The following is a 26,248-nucleotide window of genomic DNA, read 5'->3' as shown; positions in this document are numbered from 1 at the left end:
ATCAACGTCGTCGTCGTCGGGACGAAAAAGGCTTCTTTTTTCCCTAATAAAAATAACGATTCAATAAAAAAAAATATAAATTTGCTTAGCGTTGGTCAGTGCCTTTGTGTATTCTTTCTCGAAGGGTTCTTGGGCAGGTATTGTGTGGTGGTGGTTGAATTGGTACAATTGATCTATCTACTTGTGGTGTCCATAACCGATTTCGTGTCCACCGCCATAAGCGATTCCATGGCCACTACTGAGACCGATTCCATGCCCGCTGCTTAAACCGTATCCATGACCACCTCCAATGATCAATCCACCTCCATGACCTCCACCGCCGATAAGTCCACCACCGTATCCGGATCCACCATACGAAACACCGACTGGCACTCCAACTGGCACTGGCACAGGTCTGTCAACAGCAACTGGGACTTGTCTCTCAACGGTCACTGGGTATGGACGATCGACTGGAACCTTAACTGGGTAAGCAACTGGACGATCTACTGCAACTGGGTATGGACGCTCAACAGCATAGGGCTGTGGAACTGGTACTTTGACGGGGTAGGCAACTGGACGATCTACTGGAACAGCATAGGGACGATCAACTGGCACTGGGACTTGCACGTTCACTTGTTTCTCAACCACAACTGGGTATGGTTTCTCAACAGCAACTGGGTAAGGTTGTGGCACCTGGACGGGGTATGGACGATCAACAGCAACCTTGACTGGGTATGGTACTCTCTTCTCGACTGGGTATGGCTGTGGCACTGGAATGGCAACCTTAACTGGGTATGGTACTGGCCTATCGACGGCATAGGGTTGTGGCACTGGCACCTTAACTGGATATGGAACGTGCTTGATCACTTCGTAGGGTTGGGGAACTGCAACTTTGACGGGGTATGGACGATCGACTGGCACATGTACGGGATATGGTACTTTCTTTTCGACTGGATAGGGTTGTGGCACATGAATGGGTACTTTGACAATTTCCTTGACTGCATATGGAACGTGTTTGATGACTTCGTAAGGTTGTGGCACGCCAACTTTAACTGGATATGGAACTGGTCGCTCAACTGTCACTGGGTATGGTCTGTCAACGGCAACTGGCACTGGGACACCTTTGACAAGGGTTACCGTTCGGGTGACATCAGCTGATTGACCCAACAAAATTCCACCGCCAGTTCCTCCATATCCACCGATTCCATGTCCGTATCCGGATCCAATTAATCCACCACCATGGCCGCCAAGATATCCGATATCAAGACCAGCATGACCATAGCCATAGCCGAGATTGAGAAGGCCTCGTTTGTCGAGTTTCTTCTCTAGGGGAATGCCCTTCTTGGCATTGCCGGCATAAGCTGATGCCACTAATAGGGCGGCCAAACAAACCTGTAAAATTATTTAATTAAACATGTTAATCGAAAGTTTAATTATATTACGAATGTGTATGTAGGTATGAAAAGGAATTGATAAATTGCGTGCAATTGAATTATTATATTATATTGAATTTGCAGCGAAAGTGATCACGTTTTTTACATGGGAGCCTATATATGGCTGTTTGGTGCGTCGTTGAAAGTGAAATTCTGAATATGCGATGGTGATAATATATAAACGTGTCGCGACATATGGATATAAAAAAAAATATCCGGGGGATATTATATTACGTATACATGAAAAACATTAATGTTTTAATTTCCGAGCACGTTCGATGGATTGAGAAATAAAATTTCATGAATGCGAGAGGTGATTAGTGTTTTGTGTTTATTTTTATTTGAAAGCAAATTGGGCCATGTTTTTGTTTATTTTTACGAAATAATACAAGAACTATCTGGGATTTATTTTATTCGTAAGGAATATATAAGAAAATATTAATTTAAACCCAAATAGAAGATCGGATACTAACTCGGATAAGAAGGTAAACAAATTTGACCAAAATCGTTCATTGAAAGCAGTGTTTTAAGCTTTATCCGATAAAGATAAAAGGATTCGAATAGCAATTTTTCCTGGAAATTGTCCAAATATTGTCGATAAACAATAAAAACCAAATAAGACATAAGATTTAAATGAACAAAAAAGTTTTTCTTTCAAATAGCAGAGCGGATAATAACTCGGATAACAAGATATAAATATTTTACTGAAGAATTTGTTAAAATCTGTGTGTTAAGCCTTATCCGTTAATGGTACAAGAATTCGGATAAAAGTTTTTCTTTGAAATTGCTTACAAAATAATCATAAAACAACGAAAATCAAATGAGAAAGCTATTTGAAATATATTATTAATGTGTTTGTGATCCGAATTCATATTTTGAGATTTAAAAAAAAAAATCTTATCAAAACATCAAATTTATCCTGATAGTATCTTTTTTGGTAATAGCTCTGGTAAAATAATTAGTATCTAATTTTATTGATACTATTACGTTCATTACAAAAAGTGTTTCTCTGAATGGAAAGGTTTCGATATTCAATTCAACAACCTTTCCGGATAAACATATATTTGTAAACAGTTTAAATAAAAGTACGTGGGTATAAATTTATTGCACAAAATTTCAAAACTATCAAAATGTTTGTTATTGTACTCTGCTATTCGGATAATTGACGGGATAAATTATAAACTTAAATCCAATGATTTTTCTTCTGTTTTCTTAGCCAAAAGAACTATTGTGAAATTGTATAAGGTCATCGATCTGTCTACTTCTGGTTTGGATAAAAAATACTTTAATGAACAAAAAACTCTCTCTGAATTTGTCTGTATGCGCGGATAAAAGCATCAATAATTTTTTGTGTCTTATCCGAGAGTATATTCTAGGTTTGGACAGTACCTATATTATTGATCATTATTGAGGAAAAATTTATATTAAGCGTATATATGCGTAGATATGACTGAAACATATTTCTTTGATATTTAATGCAACATTTCTAATTGGATTCAGAATTAAAATGCTATTTTAAATAATTCTTTCAAAATAATTATCCGGATTTGATTTTGGAAATTCAATAAAATTATAAATGTATCATTTTAAAAAACGATAAAATAAGAATAATAATAATAAGAAATTCAGTTAAAAAACTGTGCTATCAAAGATCTTCTATGTTTTTTTCGGATAAAAACAGTTTCAAAATTTTATTAATTATCCATTGTATTCTCTACTTTTTCCAATATAATTCCAATATATGTTGCAGAACAAAAAATTATTTTCAGAACTTTCTTTCTTCGATAAGCAACAAAACAAGTTGAAACATCGTTTTAATGAAGTTTTAGGCAAAATAAAACTTAAAAACACTTGTTTGCTTTATGCAAAGTGATTTAAGAATGTGATTGACGAAAGTCATTAATGTTGCACATTAAAGTGTAACAAAATCACTTGAAGCAAGAATATATTCAATATTCGATATATGAAAGCACTTTTTTTTTCAGAAAACACCATTTTCGAATTTATCCGATATGTTTCCAATTTTTTAAACAGCCCGGATAAGACATATTTTCTTGTTTAAAAATCCTTTTCTCCTTAAAAACTCTTTTATCCGTATTATCCATTATGTTGAGTGCCTAAGTTTTTTAGCAAATCACAATTTTTATCCAAGAATTCACTTTCATAACTTCCAATTTATTGTCTTTTTGTGTATTCTACGTTATCACTTTTCGCTTGGTTTATAAAATGTTCTTTTGTATATATTTTTTTTTTTTTTTTCTTAAATTCTTATCACAATTTTATCCGGATACTCACAAATATTTTCATAATTAAGTTCTCCTGATGATTTTATTTAATTTTTTGTAAAATTGAAACGAAAAAAAGAATTAAAAAAATAAAATTAATATCAAAAACACAAGAAAAGAAAATTATTAAATTTTAAGAATTTTTTTTTTTATTTTCGCAAATCACACCTTTTTCTAATTTCCCGAATTAAGGATAAGAACCGTTTCGATTCCAAACCTTTGACTGGATGCTGAGTGTGGTCAGTTCTTTGCTTTTATACTATTTTATCTGTGAGCACTACAAAAATATGCTTGACTTAAATGTTTTTCCTACTTAAAGTTAGCTTTAGTCGTCACAGAGTGATATAGTAGTATTGATTGGGCTTCTCTAGGCTCTAAACACAAACACACACACTATTACACCCACTGTTAGTATTTGTAGATATAGATTTTTTTTTAACTTGTGAGAAGCTTTTTAGTAATAATTTTTGTCTTCTATATGCAACCGCTCAAACCAACTGTTTTTAGAAGCTTACGTGTATGAAGTGCCACTGTTTTATCACTCTGGCTAACCGGTAACTTCTTGTTGCTCGCAAATACCACACCATCGCAAGTCCCCCTTTTTAATGACGACAAAAATGTTCCAAGACAACAACAACAAAAAACAAGAATTACTTAACAATATAAACAGAGTCACACAAGTCAATGGAACTGAAAACGAATCTAGATCCCCCTCCCTCAATCGCAGTAGTGCATTGCCAGCGAGCGCACGTTTCGCGTAAGAGAGTGAGAGTAAAACACTCAAATGAAGACCAGACAGACAAGCTTGAAGTATTGGCGCAAAAACGTATCTATGCTGTAATACTCTCAATCAGGCTTACCTGGCGCGCTGCTACAAAACTCAAGACAAACAAAAGTGGTAAGTGGACTTAGCCATCAATGGAGATGATGGTGGTTGGCTTCTGGCCGTTTGTTCAAAGCTTTAGTTTTTACTTTCGTTTGAATGTGGTCGGTTTGGTTGGTGGATGGGGCTGGTTTTTTGAGTGTGGAGGCTTACCCGCAACTCAGGCATAGGCTTCTTTGGGGAGGTTTTCAGTTTTTGTTTTGCTTTATTTCTTTTAGTATTCATATCCCAGTTTGTATAAAGATTATGCACCGCCAAGTTTTTCCTGACCATTTTTGTGGAAATAGATGATAGCCGGTTAGGTTATTTTTTTTTTTTTTTTAAGTTTTGTCTTCTTGTCAATTCAATTGGTGTTAGAGCAACTTTCATACTTTGGGCGTGCAAAATAAGACTTGTCTGCTGCTGCTACATCAAATGATTAGGGGTACGAAAAATTTATTTTATTATTTAATCAGTTCCATAAAAACTGGTCGTAATAAAAGAGTTGTTCTTTCCTTAAACATATTTTTTTTTTGTTATTGTTTTTTAATTTATATTTTTTTTTTTGTTATTTTTATTATTGGAAATTTTAATAAAATTTAATTTAATTTAAATTTTTTTCATTAATGTTGTCTAAAGCAAAAAAAATGTGCTTTAATTGTTTATGGGTTTTTCCGTATGTGTTTTTGTTTGTAGCGTCATTTGGCATTATTTTCTTTTTGTAAAAACAAATTTTTTTGCCACCAAAGTTGCTGTAATAAATCCAAACACCAGATTGATGGTATGTCAAAGGAAGAAAATACAAAAAAAAAAAACATTGTAAAAGAGTAATAAATTAAAATTAAGAATACATATTTAAACTTGTATTTTGAACTCTAAAATAAAATTGCTGACTTGTTGTAGGCTAAGTTTTTTTTTAACAATATCATACCAATTTTATTATATAAGTGAACTGGAATTAAATATTCCAAGGATTTAGGAAAAATTGATATTTTTTTGCAAATCAAATTCTAGAGTTTTTTGGTAATTTCATCAAAAAATCTAAGTATTTTTTACCTTCTTTATTAACTAATGTTTTTTTTCTATTTCATGAAATGTGCTTTTTTTTATGTGGAAAATGAATTTTTATGTATCTGTATTAAAATATTTAAAGAATAATATCGCAAACTTTGTTATTATGTGAATTTTTTGGCCGATATCGATGATTTCAATCAAAACGAAAGAGTTGAGCAGCGAACTCGATTTAGGGATAATATTTTTTTTTTTGTTTCTTATGTGTGCCGGGATTTCATAGTTTTTATGCTACCATTTTTAACATGATTATTTTTTGTTTAAATGAGTAATCAATGATAAACAAAAATAATAAAAATACTTGCCTTAAAAAAAATTATAAGCTTTTTATCTTGATTTCAATATACCACTCTAATGGAGCCTCTAAACGATTATACCAAATCTTATGATTGTATGCAGATTCATATACCTTTCAGATTTTCAAATCCATTATAAGAGAAACAATTCGTGTCTTGAGAAAAACATTGGTTTTAATTAATTTTACGATTTCAGCAAAATTTTTAGATTTATTTTATTAATTTAAAATATGTTTTTCGAAATATCATTCTCTTGAAAACAGTATTTTTTTTTTTAATTTCATTTTCATTTGTCCCAGAATACATGAAAATAAAAAATGTTTCTTAAGTGTCCATAACTTAGTTTTTTTTTTTTCAATTTTGTTCCCTTAAAATTTTTCACCAATTTAGGTTCTCATAGTTTTGGGGTCTGAAATTAATTTTCTTTCTATGAGCTTTATCTTTAAATTCATTATTTTCCCATTTAATTTAAAGTTAAAAAGCATAATACCCTTTTAAAGCATTTTCTTCGTTTTTGATGATGACAACTTTCTATCAATATCCGGTATCAAAAAAAAAAAAACAAAAATAAAATAAAAACACCCAATGAACGAATGTACCTTAAAACAAACTGAATTTTGTGAAGTTTCGTAGAAAGCAGTTTAAGAAGTCTGTTCGAAATCCTATTTCATTTAACTTCTATAAACTCACTTGTACGGAAATCAGCCTTGACTTCTTGAAACCCTTGTAAAAGACTTCAAGTAATTATTGTTAACAAATTGATAACAATAAAAGAAAAATCCTTCGTTAGAAACTTTTATAAAAACCTAAAAATTTTTTTTATAACATTAATCTATTTTAAAATTATAAGTAAATACTTCTTAACTGACGTAATGCAACACTTAAATTTATTCAAACGAAGAATGTTAATTATTTCTCCTAATATGTACATTATAAAAAATGTAACTTTAAACTTTGGGACAAGTTTCACAATTTCAAAGCAACAATGGCTTATTTAACTTATATTTTGTAATTACTCTCATTAAAAGAAATCGGTATGCTAATTGAAACAAAATCTTATAGAATGATCAAAGAATCAACGCGTACCAAAATTTCGTAATTTGCAATAAAAAGTATTCCATTTATATTAGCAATGGGTGTTAGGAATTTACTAACCTACGTCTTTTAGATCTTTTATATCCCGAGGGAAGCTGGTGATGAAATAACATCACCAATTTGGCTGCTAGGCCATTACAATAACACTATACTAGTATTTAAATACGACGCCGACAACAAAGAACGAGACCATTCCATTTAGCGCATTTAGATGTTTCTGATTCCATATAAGTCTTATTCTCACCTGGGAGCTATTTACCAAACACGATGAATTTTTTTTTAATTTGCACTTCTTGATATGGTTACTTCTTACATAAATAAAAAGAAAATGAAAATTTAATTTCAACTAAAAGGAGGTATAAGAACAAAATTTTTAATAAATCTTTAGATTATTCATCTTCTCGAATCCCTAAAAGCCTGATTTATAAAATTATTCAAAAACTTGAGTGGTTGAATAACTAATTGCTACAGAAAGATAATTTTTTTTTATTAAAAACCCTTATAAGTTCCCACAATAAAAACAATCAATATTAATAATCCAAATTGACTTAACTATTAAACGCCAAAGAAAAAAAAAATCCCCTTCGTCATTTTTTTTTTTCAACTCTTAAATGAATAGTTACCTACTTTATTAGCATAAACACTTCATCAGCCAGCAGACTTTAATAAAGAAATATCATTATCCACCACCAGGCAGTAATTAACCATCAGTGAGGTTTTATTGACTTTGCCATAATTTTCTTTCTTCTTTTTTTTTTTCTTTTCTTTTTTGTATTGCGACACCTGTTTTTATTAACATGCTTTGCTCATATTCGAACAGTAAAACTGATTCAAGTTGTCGTTTTTTTTTTCTCTTTTCTTTTCATCAATATTTTTTAACTGTCAAGCTATCAAGGGATCATTGAATTTACAAGTTATGATTTTTTTTCTTTAGTATATCAATTTTAAAAAATACCTTAATTAACACCTTCACCACCTCACCCACCAATCAATTGTTTTTCTTTTTTATAATTAAATGTCTTTTTTTAATTAAATATTTCCTTTAAATGTAGAACAAAATGTCAAGGGAATTAAAAAAAAACTATCTAAAATGTAAACCCACCCAAATATTTTCCAAACACTACTTCCTCACAATTAGTCGTCTATTTGAGTAAATCAACATTTTTATCAAAAACAATTGACCATTAATTGAATTTTAGGTAATTATTTAAATTTTTATCAACTCTTATTTTTTTTCATTGTTTGATAATTGTTATTTTCTTTTATAAATTTATGCATATTTTCGTTTTTAATTTAGTAATTTAATTTAACTATCTACAAAACAATTAATCACAATCTTTATGTGTGAGATGTAAATCATAAAATGACCTTGATCTCATTTAAATTAGTCATTTTATAGAGGCTTTGGGAAAACTAACCTACCTTAATTAAATGTTTAATAAGAAAATCACAGTTTGAAAGTCACAAGATAAGAATTTAAACTGTTTATTCTTTTTTTTTTATTATATAAAACAAGCCATGAGTTGAAAAAATGCTTTAAAACCATAATAAACATTATTATATACCTAAAAAATAATGTTTTATTTCATGTTTTTTTTTTTTTTTTTGATTATTTTTTTAATTAGATAATATAATTAAAAAAATATGAAATAAAACAAAGTATGTTACATTTTGCGATAGAATTGAGTATTTTTAATTACAAAATATTTTATTGGCCAGAAACAAGAATTATGAATATGCTTTTATATTCTGTTTGAATATGGGCACTGTGGTGTATGAGTAATTTTTTTTTGTTTCTGTATGATGAAAGAATAGTAAACAATGAATCAATTGATTACCCGGATACTACAGAGCCAAAAATCTTGTTTATATAAATAAAATAACTAAGCAAACATATCTAATGTCCACTTGGCTTACTTATTTATGACATGAACCACTGAAAACAGAAGAGAAATATACAATGCTAACCACTGAATTGGGACCCCCTAATAACAGTAATTCTCTGTTAAAAATTTAATGCCCCAGAAAAATTAAATGGATTTTTTAAAAACAAAATATATTTTAACATTTTGAACATTGCTTTAATTTCAAAACCGCTATCCTCAAAAAAAAAAAACTTATTTTATCGTATCTGTAAAGAAAAAGTGACTGATTATTTCAAGCCTTAAAAATGTGGGAAACTTTCAAATTGTTATTATTTGAAATACAAAAAAAAATATTTTTTAACCAAATTTGATAAAATTTAAAGAATAACCTTTTTTTTTTTATTAATTAATAAAAAATTAAATCAGACCTATTGTATTTAATTTTTTTGTTGTGTGGTAGGTAAAAAGTTAAGGACTAAATACATACTTGCAGCTAAAAGTTAAAGTTATTTCACATTTATAATAAAAAATCGTTTTTTTTTTTAGATTTTTGATCTTACTTCACCTCTCGATGAAAAATATTGCATTTTAAAAAATTTCCTCCAAATTCATCGAGTGTAACATCAAAAGAAAGGTCTCTTTAAGCTCAATTATAACACTGTGCTACAAAATAAAAAAAAAAAAATACACCCGAGAAATAACATAGTGTAGGCTGTTCGTATGGTCGAATAAGGCATAAAAATATTTTTGTTATATTTTTGGAACCCTCCATTTTTTTTTTATTTACAAAAAACCATTTTTACAGACCTTACGATGTAATCTATCAATATTTCAGTCATTTTTCTAACAACTCTCAATATGTTATATGTTTTTGGAAAGAGGATTTCCAGACCTTTTGAATGATGTATATAAGTCTATTGTTTAAACAAATTAAGTGTAGGTTTTTATCCCACAAATCTTGAAAAAGTGATTTTTTCCCCAATTTTTTCAACTTTACCCAATTTTTTTTGCAAAATAAAACAAACAAAAAAATAAAGTAAGGTTATATTCTGAAAGAATATATATTAAGGCACAAATTGGCGTATTTTTTTTATTGAATTTGACCAAAACTGCGGAATCTATGCTATTTTTTCGTAAATATAAAATGTGGCTTTTCATGATGTGAATTGCAAGGTGCACAATAGGGTGTTCATTATTTTAAAATAATAAGAATTTCTATGCTCCTAGGATCTTATATGGTTGGAAATAAACTAAAAAAAATATTTTCCAAGTTTCAAGTCTCTAACTTAATTTTAACCTGTGCCGGCAAGCGGTTGAAGTTTCTTATGGGAATAACATGGGGTTTCTTGGACCTTGTTCGATCAATTTTAAATTCCAGCCAATCCATTCGTTCAAAAAATTTAAAACTTTACAGACTCAAATTTAATAAGTGTAGCTATCATGTGAAAATTTTTAAGATTTTTAATTGTTATAATTTTAGAGATTTAGCTTGGTAAAAAAAGTCATTTTTTCAGACTTTTTCAAAAATCGCTTTTTACCCGTTTAATGTCAAAAAATTAAAAAACATACATTTTTAAACACAAATAAGCGTAGTATTTATATTTAAAATTTATATTCAATTCAAAGTTATATAATTAATTAGTTTTTTGTTTATTTACTACAGTACTTTTTCTTAAATCGGGAACACGTTTTTTGAATATCGATGTGACTTGAAGAATGAATACAAAACTAATTTTTTATATAACTATGAATTGAATTTGCATTTTAAATATACATGCTATGCTTATTTGTGAATGAAAATGTATGTTTTTTAAATTTTTGGCATTAAACGTGTAAAAAGCGATTTTTGAAAAAGTCTGAAAAAATGACTTTTTTTACCAAGCTAAATCTCTAAAATTATAACAATTAAAAATCTGAAAAATTTTCACATGATAGCTACACTTATTAAATTTGAGTCTGTAAAGTTTTAAATTTTTTGAATAAATGGTTTGGCTGGAATTTAAAATTGATCGAACAAGGTCCAAGAAACCCCAAGTTATTCCCATAAGAAACTTCAACCGCTTGGCGGCACAGGTTAGAATTAAGTTAGAGACTTGAAACTTGGAAAATATTTTTTTTAGTTTATTTCCAACCATATAAGATCCTAGGAGCATAGAAATTCTTATTATTTTAAAATAATGAACACCCTATTGTGCACCTTGCAATTCACATCATGAAAAGCCACATTTTCTATTTACGAAAAAATAGCATAGATTCCGCAGTTTTGGTCAAATTCAATAAAAAAAATACGCCAATTTGTGCCTAAATATATATTCTTTCAGAATATAACCTTACTTTATTTTTTTGTTTGTTTTATTTTGCAAAAAAAATTGGGTAAAGTTGAAAAAATTGGGAAAAAAATCACTTTTTCAAGATTTGTGGGATAAAAACCTACACTTAATTTGTTTAAACAATAGACTTATATACATCATTCAAAAGGTCTGGAAATCTTTCCAAAAACATATAACATATTGAGAGTTGTTAGAAAAATGACTGAAATATTGATAGATTACATCGTAAGGTCTGTAAAAATGGTTTTTTGTAAATAAAAAAAAAAATGGAGGGTTCCAAAAATATAACAAAAATATTTTTATGCATTATTCGACCATACGAACAGCCTACACTATGTTATTTCTCGGGTGTATTTTCAGTGTCGCACCGTGTAATTGAGTTTATGAGAAAATTGAAAAATAAAAACAAATAAAAACAAGAAATATTTTGATAAAAGAAAAATCTGATAAAATAATTTTTCAATTTTCTCAAAAACTAGAAGACATAGAAACATATAGTTTTCTGTGTGAGTATTTTTTTTTTTACTAAAATTCACAGTCTGAACAAAAATAGTATAAAATGAGTTATAAAAAATTTTTGTTCGCCTATTTTTGACTTTGAAATCGATTATTTCAAAAACTATTGGTTAAATTATATTGAATTAAAAATTTGAATTAAATTTTCAATTTTGCCTTTCGGAAATGGTATCATTTATTACTGTAAGTGTTGCCGTTGTTTTTTAATAATTTTTTGTTGCAAAGAAAAACATGTTTGTATTGAGCACCTCTACAAAAACCAGTTATCAAATTCTGGCGCCCAAGTTATCCTAATACGTGCCGAAACAACATTTTTGTTCTATACCTAAAAGTTTGAATTTCTGTATCTGGGTTGAAATCGAAATTTTTTTTTTCTAAGCCAATTTTAAACTGATTTTCATAAAAAATACCTCGTTTGATTTGGACGAAAAAATGGAATTTTTGAACTTTGACAGCTTATAAATTCTAGGTGGTTTAACCGAGTTCGTGTTTTATACATTGTTGAAAAGGTATATTTATCTCCTATTAGAAACTGTAAAAAAATCGAAAATGGGTAAAAATTTGACGAAGCTAGATTTCTTCGAGATCTGACATCATTTCATTTTACCCGTATACAATTTTTATAAAACTCAACAAAGTCAAAAAGTCTACCATTTTTCACTCCAATTGTACCTAAAAAAAAAAGTACACTCCTTAACTCCGATAAATATTCTTATCAAGGCTATGAAAAAGTTATTCATTCCTATAAGTGTAACAGAGAATACTTATTGGATATTATGTAAGAACTTTAGAGAATATTTCTATAGAGGAATTATATCAGTGTTTCCGCCTATAACTTAATTTTATATCGGATTAGGTAACAAATACATAAATTCCATTACCTATTATGTTGTTAAATATTCAAATAATTTTGTTTGGTATGTAGCCAAGTATTTTTCAAAAGTTATCACGCATTCTTCTTTACAAGAATCTCTGTGAAATAATATTTAAATACCTACAAGCAACCCAATGCAACGGTATTACAATGATTCAATTTAGTACATATTTTTACCTTTCGCTTTCGTCGTAGAAAAAAAAGTGTGCCAATTATAATTTATTATTATGTTTGTTTGCATTCCATAGTGTGAATTACTGATTATGTTGAATTTATATCACTGTGCCATTTCGTAAGTGTTAATTACTTTTACATACTTTAAACTACTTTAACTACTTTATTTCATTGAAAAGTTCAATAAATTGTTTTCGTTGCCAAATAATCATTATAATTATAATTTAAGGCTCCTGGCGGAAAATTTGAAATAGAAAAAAAAAAAAACTATGTTTGGATAGCAATATATCGAGAACCAGACCTCGTAGAAACTCTTGGTTTTCAACGTCTATTAGAACTTAAAAAGACCTTTCTAATGATATCTCACACGACGGATTTTAAAATTTATATAGATTCAGAATAATTCATTTTTCAAAAGTATCATTTTAACTAAACAATTATTTTGAAAAATTTATTAAAAAAAAAAAAAAAAAACATTCAATTACCCACTTTATGCGTGCTTCGTCATCCCAAATGAGTCAATAATCCATGAAACCCCATACAAAAAGAGTAAAAAGAAAAAAAAAAAAAATCCACAAACGAGTTAGCAACAAATGTCGCGATCAATAAATCATGGTGCATTGCATTTGAAATTCATTTCATTGACCACAAAATCGAGATGCTAGCTAGTTGCTAGTTACTTAGAGAGGTTCTCTATTTTTATTACCTCGCGCAGTCTTCTTTTTCTAAAAACCGCACACAAAACCCTATAGAGAGCATAAAAATATAGCAGCAAAAGGAGTCCGCTTCGGCTTCGGCTTGCCACCGTTTGCCGACAAAATGCTATAATTACCTCCAAACAACTTGGTAAAAGATACAAACAATAATTGTGCAATTGATTGCAATGTGGTGGTGCAGTGATGGTAACTTTAACAACTAACTGAGCATTGTATCAAAAAGCATGGGACTTGTGGATGCAAAAAAAGTCTATATTATAAGTCTTGGGGTTTTAAGTGCGGTAAGAGACGACTTAGCAAAACATCGTGATATACGAGAACATCTGGTGCAATATCGCACTGAATTGGAACTCTAGCGAATGCGAATGTATACATACATTGTTTTGTAGCGTGCGTGTGTGTATTTTGCGGTATGATGTAAACGGTCTCAACCGACCAGAAAGTTGACACATTTACCTACAACTTGCCTTGGTGTACCACCAAAAGCTCTAGTGCATTTTTAATCTATTGGATACAATATAGCATTTTTATAAAAGAGATATCTTGGGGCAAGTCACAGCACAAGTCATCGGTCGCCCAGTATACCACTGTCTGCACGGTAATGGTCGAAAGACTTCCATGACATGAGAGCGGAAAATTCACATTGATTTTTTCCGGGAATTGTATACTCGGTATGTTGGGCGTTTTATTGTGATGGTGGAAGAGTTTTTGTTTTTTTTTTTTTTTCTTTTCAAACATTAAAGTATCAATATCTCTATCGTGCGGTCAGTCTCGGTATCTGTGTGTAGATATTAGAGGGCTTGAAAATTGTAGGCATCTTAAAAAAGATATATCTCAAACAAGTTGGCACAAAACCCGGATATTAAATTGACGACAGAGCTCAGTTATAAATTATTTCAAATGATAAAATCAAATAAAATTGGACATTGGACATTTTTGTTTATTAGTTTAGTTGAGTTTGAGGTTTCAAAAATGTATATAGGCCTTGAATATTACACTTTTTATTTTTTCAATTTTAGGAGCATGCTTAGAAATAAATAAATTTAGAAAAAAACAAAGTAACTGTAGTTAGTAGATCACTTTCAAATCATGAATAATAAAATACGATGCTAAGATGATGTTCTGGACAATTAATGATTATCCATATATTAACAAAATGCGTCATTTAGCAATATCCGGTTATAGAAGAAATGGTAGCACTGATCAATAAACCATCATCGGTTTAATTAGTTTGTTTAATAAAGTGGTTCCATTTTAGACAAAACAAACAATATAAAGTAGTGGAAATTCCCAAAGACATTTAGAGAGGATTTCTTAATCTTTGGGGTTTTTTTTTGTTTTTATTATAAAAAAAAAACATAATAAACTCTAGGGTGCTTCTTAAAAATCAATTTTCGAAATTTTAATGCCTTAAATATAAATTGGGTAAAATTTGGTCCAATTTAAACACGTTCTAGGGGTCGCCGCTACCACAGTTTAAAGTTTTGAAAAATACACCAAATTTTGTTTTTTTTTTCTCAGAAAATTCTAAAATTTGTAATCAGAATTAAGTACTTTATATTAAATCTTTAACTGTTTTGAAAGAAATTTTGATAAAAATACAGCGGAATAAAAATGAAGTTTAATTTTGAATATTTTTGAATTTGGCATTTTTTTTTTTGTGTTATTCTGTAGAATAGCTAATAATCCAGGCAAATAAGAGTTTAACCTCGGAATATATGTTAGTAGAAATTTTTTTTGCTCAATATCTTCCTTTTGCCATTCTATAACATATCTCAAAAGTCTAGAAAAATCTCATGTCCGCTTGTCGCGATTTCAAGGTCAAATCGCGAAATGGAGATTTTCAAAATTAGCAAAAATATGCTATGGTATTATATACACATATGATACATGATTTCAAGGTATTTTTTAATGCTGATTCCAAAAAATCTAAAATCAAGACAATCAGACGTCTCTGGAAAGTTATACCGGTTTTTCATCTATCAACTCATATTATTATAACAGTTGCAAACTTACTGCCGAAAAACCCTTAAAAGTTATGGTAGATGAACCAAATTTTGCATGAAGATTTTAGAATCCATCATTATTAAAAATCAAAACAATCAATTACAAAAAAAAATATATATACCTATGAAATAATGGTATTTTTTGATGGAGGGGCAAATTTTAGGACATGCACTAAAGAAGATTCTTGTTCATCTTAGGAATAAGTGCTAATAGGCTAATTTTTTCTTTTTAATCTTTGTTTGGATATTCTTTAACTACCCTCAAAAATCTAAAAAAATCTCATGTCCGCAAGTCCTAATTTTGGAGGTTAAACTAAATTAGGTGCAGACTTAAAAAAATTAGCAAGAAAAGTTTAAATTTGTATATGTATACCGACATAAGCGACATTATTTAAGGGTATTTTTTAACACTTATTCCAAAAAAACTCACAATAAGTCAACCTGACCATCCCTGAAAAGTAATGCAACTTATTCATGTTGATCTGACACAAATATCTGAAGTGTTGTTTTTCAATTTTTTTAAATCTGCACCTTATCTTCAAACCAGGAAAATTAGCACTTGCGGATATGAGAGTTTTTTTTGGATTTTTGACAAAAAAAAAACAAAAAAAAACAAAAAAATTAGCCTATTAGCACTATTCCAAGATTGTACCAGGATGATTTTTAGTACATATCCCAAAATTTCCCCTTTTTTCAAAAAATACCAATTTTTCATAGATATGAATGTTTTTTTTCATTGCATTTTTTTGATTCCTTATAATAATGGATATGAAAACCTTCGTGCAAAATTTTGTTCATCTACCATAACTTTTAAGAGTTTTTCGGCAGTAAGTTTGCAACTGTTATAATAATATGAGTTGACAGATGAAAATAATTTATAACTTTTTCCAGAGACGTCAGATTGTCTTGATTTTAGATTTTTTGGAATCAGCATTAAAAAATACCTTGAAATAATGTATCATATGTGTATAATATAATACCATAGCCTATTTTTGCTAATTTTGAAAATGTCCATTTCGCGATTTGACCTTGAAATCGCGACAAGCGGACATGAGATTTTTCTAGACTTTTGAGATATGTTATAGAATGGCAAAAGGAAGATATTGAGCAAAAAAAATTTCTACTAACATTCATTCCGAGATTTACCCCTTTTTTCTCCTTATATTTGACTGTATTATAACTGAATGATCTTTCTTAGTTGAAAAATTCAATGACTTTATCTGATTTTTTATGAGCCTAATATCTCTATTCGACAGACAGTTAACTGACTGTTTATTAGAAGATTGAAAAATTGGGTCTTAAGAGTACTTTGTATTGTAACAAAAAAATTTTGTTGAAATTGATCTTTTTTTTTTACTTAAATCTTTAGTGAATGGTAGCGACCCCTAAATTTTAATATTAAAATCGCAAAAAAATACCATATACTATGCTTATATGGTAGAACATAATGCAGGGGTGTCCCATTAAAAATAAAAAATCGAAAAAAAGATTTTTTCGACCACATAAGAAGCACCCTAATAAACTCTGTAGGATTTTTCAATTGAAATTAAATAATTTTTAGTACAAACTTTTTATACTGATATTCTGTTTGATTACTTTAGAAATTAAATTAAGAAAGGTTGTACACAAAAATTAAGACATCTGAAGTAATATGAACGGTTTCCTACTTTTTTAGTTATATTTTATTCAAACCATTACACACAGATATTTATGGGCCAAAATACTATTTAGTGCCTAAGAAATGTCCTTTTTTTTTAATTTCATTTTTCTTGAAGAAAAAGTACAAATTAGTAGAAAAACTATAATGAGTTATAAAATTAACATTTTTTACTTTTACAAGTTTGAAACCCAAATTTGGATGGATTTGTTTACAAATCACGGTATCATTGTGGTTTATCTTGGTAACGCAGTGGTATTTAAAGTTTTAAAGCTAATTTTTGGTAATAAACTATTTAGAATATTTAATTAAATTCATTTTTCTGTGATTTAACTTCATAGGAGACTTACCTTGTTCCTATAGTTTATAGGAATATCAGAGAGCTTAATTATATGATTTTACAAATAAAACTGAAATTTGCAGTAAAGTAACGCAGTTGTTTGGTTTTGACCACTTTCTGTTTAAGCTGTCATAAATATAGAAATATCATTTATTCTATTTTATAATAGATTAAAGTATAACCATTCTATTTCACTTAAAATATATGAAAATATATTGTTAAAAATGTCCATATTTTTTTTTTTTTTTTTTAAATTCACTGTCCAAAGGGACAACTTTTTAGGCACTAAATAGTATTTTGGCCCTTATTATTATATCATTTAAAAGGATTGTGTGTATTTAAATTTTCAAAAACAAAAATTCGAAAAAAAATTTAAAAAAAAGTGTTGTTTGTTTCTGATTTCTAACCAAATTGTTAAAATTCCAATTATTAACTTCAACTTCGACGTTCAAACAAGTCGTGCATTTTATTTTTTAATGCGAAATATTTTTATTTGAAATACAAATATTTTTTGTATGGCAATTATTTTTCAGTGTCAATAATTTTTTTTTGAATACAAAAATTTTTCATTGCCATAATTTTTTTTATGCCATTCTTTTTTAATCACCAAATTTTTATGTTTGCAAAAATTTTTTTTTATTTAAAATGCATTTTTTTCTAATTAATATTTTTGCAACACTGTATGAGACACAATTCTGACCTTTTTTTAAAATTAGAGGTTTAAAAAAAAAATAGGTATGTAATTTTGAATTTAATATCTTTCGAAATCCGATTTTCTAAAAAAAAGTTAACCATTCCTTTCATAAAACCATTTTTATGACTTTTATAATGAAAATGTATTGAGTTTGCAGTAATGTAGTATATACAAATAATTTAAGGTTTTTTTTTGAATGCTTAGAAAAAAAAGATTTCATTATTTATGTTGAAATGAATTAATTTTATTTGAGAATTTGTTTATAATTTCAATATTACGAGGATGGAGAAGTTGAAAAAAATCTATGTCCAGTGCCAGTCTAGTCCAGTCTGTGCGTCCGTATGTTCATGTGCACATCATGAGCTAGAACCCATCCGGATAATTTGCTTCCAAGTTGTCACAGATAATTTTTAACTAGTTCCCAAGACTTGTTTTTTTTTTTTTTTTTTCAATATCTCCTTTAGAATTTATAACGTTTTTGAATCAATTATTTCAATTTTCTTAAAGTTGGCTCCAACGATTTTATAGAATTTTCTTATATAGAAACTTTTGCAAAATTAAAGAAAAAAAAAAAAAAAAAAAACACTTTACTTTAAGAAATTAAATATTTTTTTTTTGCACTTTCTAAACAATTTTTACTTGCGATATAGGTACTATATATCAAGTTATGCATTCGTACAAAAAAAAAAAGTTGAGATAACATTTTTCCATGACATTACGATGGTAGAGAATGCCAAAAAAGTGGGTCCCGGAAGTCCGTCTGTCTGTCTGTCTGTATAAGGAGCTACAGCCTGAACGGATGGACCGATTGACTTCAAACTTGGTATGTAGCATTTTTTGGAGACTCTCCAGAGGGGTTTTTGGAATTAATTTTTTGGTCCAAAAACAACGGTACCTAACATACAAAAATCTCGGAAAAGTTAAATTTCACGAAAACGGCTCCAAAGATTTTGTTAAAAAAAATTAAAATGTTAGTTTTTAAACAAGGTCTATCTTCTGAAGAAAAAAAATTTTTTGAAAATCATTATTAACGGTAGGTAAATGCCATAGGACCGCTTTTTTCAAATCGAAATTTCTGCAAAACTGCTTATTGTATTTCAACGAAATTTTTTATACAAAACCATTTATATACTTTACATATAAGCCAAAAATAAAATTTTGAAAAAATAATTTTTGGATTTAAAAAAAATTTGAAATTTTTTTTTGAAAAATCAAATTTTCGAAAACAGGACGTTGAATTTTTTTGAAATTTTGATTTTAGATGTTGATTAGTGATTTCTACAAAATGGCATACCAATTTTATTTTAAAACTTTTTTTTCAAAAAATTATTTTTAAAAAATTAGTTTTTTGAAAAACGGCTCTAACGATTTTGAAAATTTTTTTCTAAAAATGCACCTTTATATATCAAATAAAACTGCGTACTTGTTTTGTGGGGAGATTTGATTTCAGATATTGTTTTATTTTTTTGAAAAATGAATTTTATTTTTTTTTATTAGTTTTTTTTTTGTTTTGTAGGTATATATATACTACATTTCCCAAGTTTCTATATAAAAAGTCTTAAAAACTTAAGCAACTTGAACTCTAAGAGCAAGTTCGTGCGACCCAGTCGTGCATTTTATTATAATAATGGTAAGTACACACGACCTAGTTCTATAATGGGAAGAATTTAACAGTTTTTTGTGTTAAAATTCATAGGAAAAATAATGTTTTTTCAATTATTAAAAATATAAAAAAAATGAAGAATGTCATTTAATGTAATTCATTATGCAGAATTTTTAGAAAAAAATATTTAAATGTTTTTGTTTTTTTTTTTTTTTTATTTAAAATTAACATTAAAAAAAATGCCATTGCATTTCTAACATGGTTTCCCAAAAAAAAAAAACAGTAATTAAGTAAATATGGGGGTTTTTGAAATTTTTGTGAAAACTCCGAAATTTTTATTTCCAATCGTTGTGGACCTTCATACTTACATACAAATGCTTATGGATTTTGTAAGGTAAATTTCATATTTTAGATTATCTTCCGCATTCTTAGCAATTTTTTCCACTTTATTTAGAGTATGAATAATCTATAAAATACTGAAGTCCAAAAGACTTTGTTAAACAAGGCTGATCAGATTTTTGTTTTTCAAATATTTATAACTTATAACAAGTAACTTAGAATGCTTAGTACTTTTTTTTTTCATTTAATGAAAAGATGAAGAACAATAATTAAAACTTAACGAACCGTTTACTTATTCAACCTTGAAGAAGTTTTTAATTAAAATTTAATACCTACCATTGTTTAGAATAATATCTCGACACTAAGAAGAATTATTCTTGTCCATACCAAAATAAAAAAAGAAAAATCTATAGAAATTCCCATAAAACCTCTCAAGCCTATATAACCACTTAACGACCTTAAAGGTCGTTTTTGCAAAATAAACTTCACAGTTCACACACTGGGCGCGACACACCTCATTTAACATTATTAAACGGGTAAAGAAACCAATGTTCAAGGACGTTTAATGCAAAAAAAAAGAAAACAGAACAAAAACAAACAAAAAAAAAACAACTTAATTTGTATTTCTAAGTTTTTTGTTTTTTAATTACGCAGCTAAATTAAGCGTAGACAAGTCGGTCACCTAGCAGCCCAGAAAAATAAAACGCTGAGTAATTGTGTTGTGCTGCGGCACTTTTCAAGCCATGGCTTGCAGAAGCTATATTGATTGCAATAATGTGGGACAGATTGTGTCAAACTTGGATCTAGAATTGTAAAAATATTAATTGAACAAAAAAAAAATTAATTTAAAATCAAAAAACAAAATTTCTGCAAATAAAAAAAATTCCATTAAAAAAAAAATATTTATTTCATATGAAAAAAATTTGCATTAAAAAAGTTTTTTTTTTCACTTCAACTGAAAAATATTTGCATTTAAAAAAAAATTGAAAAATAATTGCATTGAAATTAAAAAATTTTCATATCAAATAAAAATATTTTGCATAAGAAAAAATACATTGCAGATAAAAAAAACGTCCGCATTAATCAAAAAATCAATGCAAATGGTACATTAAATATTTTTTTTTTTTAATATTCGTCGAATTTCTTAGGCATGATTTTGGCTATTTGACTATACATTAGCTATTTCATCCATAATTTTGCATTAATTTTTTTAATGCAAATTAAAAAAAAAAAAAATCATTTTTTCAGTTGCAATAACATTTTTGTTTTTAATGCAAAATTTTTTTAATTGCAATAAATATGTTTTTTAATGCAAATTTTTTTCAGTTGCAACAAATATTTTTTAATGCAATTTTTTTTATATTTTTATTATTTTTTTTTATTGAAAAAAGTTATAAAAGTTTTTAGAACTATATTGTAAAGTTTCAAAGAACAATAAAATGAGACCAAAACTATTTTCCAAACTTTCTCAAAATCCTATTCCACTATGATTTGCGGTGGTCTTAAAATACAAAGGTTATTATTTTTACGCGCCAACCACAAACCAAGTTGTTTGTTCTTTATTACTAGTTAACCACCGTGCCGCTATTGCTTATTGCAATAATTATTTTATTATTGTTTTAAACAAATTAACTATAGATTTATATGTTCCACTATATATGAGAAAAATTGCATTGCGCACCTTACCAACAAGAACAAAACAACAAATTTATGCAATAATAAAACTCTGAAGTTTAATTATGATGAAAATGCAGTATAATTACTGTAAAATAATTGGACTCTCATTCCATTCCGCTACAAGTTTAAGTAAGTAGTATAATAGTAAGCCGGATGGAAATATTGTTATGTGGCTGTGTTGTGCCCTCCAAGAACAAGAACGCGCCACTACTGAATGATCAAGGATCATTCAATAATAATTGCATATTAAAAATTGTGTGTCATGTGGATCGTGGTACCGTCTTTCACTTTCTATATACCTTCTTAACGAGTATTTGTTTTTATTCCAAGTGTTGAAGTGACGCATCGTTTTGTTCGATATAATGCAGACCTGACATCGACACCTGGAATGGAATCGGATCATGAGAGTGTCGCGCTGATCGGTCGGTCGATGAAATGAAAAATTACAAAACGATCAGTTGTCGTTTAGAAAACTACATGCGGTTGCATTTTGTATGTCGCAATAAGAAATATAAATGGCTGGAGAAGTCAAGGCTTTCCGGGGGCCGACCTCTGTAATGTATGCAATTTAACATGCTCGAGAACAAGTTTCAGTTCAACGAGCTTGTTAGGTAGTTTGGCACCATAAAGTGTTAAATGTGAATTTTAAGTAAGAAAAAAAAAAAATTTAGGTTCTGACATGTGCAACAAAAAAAATGATCTGCTTAAGAAATAAGTTGGATTTGAAATCCTGGTTTGGTGTGAGTCATTTATGGTAAAGGAATATGACGTAGTTTGCTTTAGGTGGTCTTGTTGAAATAAGAAAAAAAACATGTAAATAGGTATATTAGATATATAAATGGCATAGTTGGCACTGAATTTATCCCCGGAGCAAAGTGAAATGATGGCTATAAAATTCTAGAAACTATTATTTCTACAAATCAGTTGTTACTCTATTCTATTTCCGGCAAGTAAAACTTTAAAAGAGTTCTTTAATTCATTTAAAACATCAGAAAAACAATCATGTCGATTTAAATAGAAGAATATTTGATCAGAGATAGATTTTTTATTAAATACATTTAGGTATTTCTATGAGAGAAAAAATGTTACGTATACACCACAGTGACCCATAAATCATTTGATTTGACGTGTGTGTGTGGGGGGGGGAGGGGAATTCATAATTTTTTTTTTTTTTTTAAATTAAAAAAAGAAGATATTATTTGTGTTGATTTTTTTTTTAGTACCTTTTTAATGTGTTTAATAGGGATCGGGTCAAAATTCTGGCTTCAAAATTCTGCTTTTCAAAATTCTGCTTTGTCAGCGAAAATTCTGTTTTTCAAAATTCTGCTTTTTTTTCTATTCTGTTTTTCAAAATTCTGCTTTTTAAAATTCTGCTTTTCAAAACTCTGCCAGCATTATATTTGAACAAAAAAATTCTGCTAATTCTGTTTTTTTTTTATAGCATATGCGCTGGCTAAAGAAAAATACACCTCATTGATGTAATTCAACATTGGTACTTTCCTAAATTTTTGTATTTAAGTGTCGCAAATATTTTTTGAAATGCATATACTGACTTTCTTTCAAATAAAATATGTATACTAATTGGAACCGATGTTGTATATTCCTTTTCTTATTAAAATTTTTGAATATTCATCTTTATTTGATAAATTAATAAATTTTTAGTTATTTTTGGAAATGTTTAATATTAAAAACCTTTTCTTAATATTTTCAAATTTATTCATTTATAAAACAAAAATTAATTCGCATTTAAAAAATGACAAATTATGTGTGTAAGTAATCAAATAAGCAGATAATTTTTCAAAAAGATGATTTTACAGAATTCTGCAAAAAATTAAAAAAGGGTTTGGAAAATGTTTAAAAGCGCGCGCTTTTTAACATTTTCCAAACCCTTTTTTAATTTTTTGCAGAATTTTAAAAATCAGAATTATGAAAAGCAGAATTTTGAAAAACAGAATTTTGAAAAACAGAATTTTGAAAAGCAGAATTTTGAAAGCAGAATTTTGAAAGCAGAATTTTGACAAAAGAATTTTGACCCCGGCAGAATTTTGACCCCAACCCAATTTTTTTTTTGAAAAAAATTAGTACCTTTTTAATGTGTTTAATATTGTTAAAAATGTTCAAAAAAGTTGTATGAAATTCGATATCATAATAACGCAATTGCCGAAAGCTAATAATTCCTAATAATTCTTTTGGAATATATGAATACAATGCTTAAAACAATTTTTTGATTGCATTTAAATTGAAAAAAAAAAAAAAATAAGAAAATTAATAATTGTCGTAGTGCGAAAATTACAATGTCAAAAATGAAACATAATTTTGAGTTGTATTTTTTTTTACTTGCTGTAGCAGACTATTTAACCAATAGGTACAATATTATATTTGACATACCTGATGCATGGTCAAATAGTCAAATCGACGAAAATTAAAAAAAGTATGTATAAACTCACACAGAAAATTCATGCAGAAAATTTTTTATTTGCAAAAATATTGTTTTTAATGCATTTTAAAATATTTTCCTTAAAATAGTGTCTTCAGAAATAACTTGCATCTGAGTTGCCTATCAATGTTTTCTCAAATTATAGATTTGCCAAACTTAAAAGTTATTTTTTTTTTTTCGACGTAAGTAAGGAAAGTACATGAGAAGTCTATAGTATTAAACATAAATACACAAAAATACTATGCCAGAAAATACATAATTTAAGAATTTAATTACACTGGTCTGCAAAATTAAATTTTTTTTTTCTCCTTCAAATAATTTTTTTTGATATTATGAAAGATTAGACTTTCCTGAATCTAAATCTGGTTTCAGAAAAATTCTATCAGGTACCATTTTTGTAAAAATGATTTTTGAAAAATGTGGGTAGTTTCTAAAAAATCAACCTTTTAGATTTATTTGAACTCGTGCAAAATTAAAACTATTTGTAGCATTGATCTCAAATTTGGAGGACTTATAGCCTCGTAATATAGCCTATAGATTGACACTAAATATGTCCTTTTACGTTAATGTTTACTTATATTTTAAAATACTGATTTATAAAAAAAAGCAGAAATATCGAAATCCTTTAGTAAACCCAACATGAACAAAAACACCTTAATTAAGGAAAATGTAAAATATCAACGCCCATTATATTTAAAAAGTCAAATATGTAAAGAAAACCATAATAAAATACATTAAATAAAATTTTTACGTGTTTTGTAATTTTATATGAATACTATTTATATCCATTTAGAAATATCTTATTTGTAATAAACCATTCGATAAACTGCCTTGTAAAGCTTCAGATTTGTTTCTCCTAGAAACAAAAGTATACTTTTCTTATAGTTTTTGATGTGCTGAGTTAGAGTCCGAAGTCAAAAAAATTCTATCACGTGAGGATTTTAAGATATTTGCATTAAAGTATCACAAAATCAAGTTTTTTCTTAGAAAATCTCAATAAAAACTACTATATCTCACAAACCAGAGCTGACCGAAATTTTTTGAGTTTGGATTCAAAATCAGCACACAAAAGTCCATTAGAAAAGTATATTTTTGTTCTAGGGAGAAAGATATACCTATTAATTTTAAGAGATCAGTTTTTTTTATGAAAAGATATGCCAAACCTACTAAACTTACTTAAATTAAGATATCTCGGAGAAGAAAAGAGATATTGAGAAGATTGAAACTGAATTTCAAAGAAAAAAATAAGTTCTTTTATAAACCGTAAGAATTTTAATTGAAAAATATTACATGATGCCAAAATATTTCTTCGAAAACAGCAAAAAAATGGGTTTTTGAGATTTTCTAACGGGAATATCTAAAAAAACGTGACGTGATAGATCAATTCTGATTCAGAATCAGCATACAAAAATCCTTTAGAAAAGTGTAGTTTTATTTAAAGGAGGATTTCCTTGCAGACCAGTGTTATTAGATGAAGATTTTTAGAGATTTTATTGGGATAGACAAAGGTGAACCTACCTACTAGTAAAAATTGTAAATTATAAAAAATTTCCGAAAATTTTAAACAAACAAAGTTGATATCGTCGGTCTCATGAGAAAACCTCGTAACTCCCAAAATCAAAATTTTACAGGAGAGACGAAAGAGTAAATAAACAACAGAGTAATTGGGAAGAAACGTGCTGTGCAAAATTTGAATTTAAGTCTATTTAGAGTTTTCGGAATGACCCCAAATTTTCTGGGTTGCTCAGCTGACATATTTTCTAAAGAATGGTATTCAAAAGTCATTTTTGAAAAAAAGTGGAGTTACGAGGTTTTCTTATGAGACCGACGATATGTCATTAAAAATTGTGAGTCAAAAATTTTATTTTTGAAGAAAAAATTGAGTTATTTTTCGAAAATTAGTTCCTAGTTTTAGCATTAAAGGTACTATAATGTTTTTGTTCAAATCGGTTAAGTTTTTTACGAGAAAGTCAGAAATCAAGAAAAAAGAATCTACATA

General features: G+C 28.2%; 2 protein-coding genes across 2 annotated transcripts in view; one reads left to right on the top strand and one right to left on the bottom strand.

The window, feature by feature from the left end:
• LOC129913628 (angiotensin-converting enzyme) overlaps positions 1-26,248 on the top strand; it is a 136,724-nt gene that overhangs the window by 90,010 nt on the left and 20,466 nt on the right. The gene's annotated exons all lie outside the window — the stretch shown is intronic.
• On the bottom strand, positions 103-3,949 carry LOC129913629 (tetra-peptide repeat homeobox protein 1-like). The gene is made up of 3 exons (XM_055992395.1): positions 3,866-3,949; positions 3,708-3,731; positions 103-1,371 (listed from the first exon to the last, which is right to left on the bottom strand). Exons 2-3 carry the CDS (start codon positions 3,717-3,719, stop codon positions 178-180), a joined length of 1,206 nt encoding a protein of 401 aa, XP_055848370.1. The 5' UTR covers positions 3,720-3,731; positions 3,866-3,949; the 3' UTR covers positions 103-177.

This window comes from Episyrphus balteatus, chromosome 3 (assembly GCF_945859705.1).
Source record: "Episyrphus balteatus chromosome 3, idEpiBalt1.1, whole genome shotgun sequence".
Classification (NCBI taxonomy): domain Eukaryota; kingdom Metazoa; phylum Arthropoda; class Insecta; order Diptera; family Syrphidae; genus Episyrphus; species Episyrphus balteatus.
This window is presented reverse-complemented; position numbering and strand designations above follow the sequence as displayed.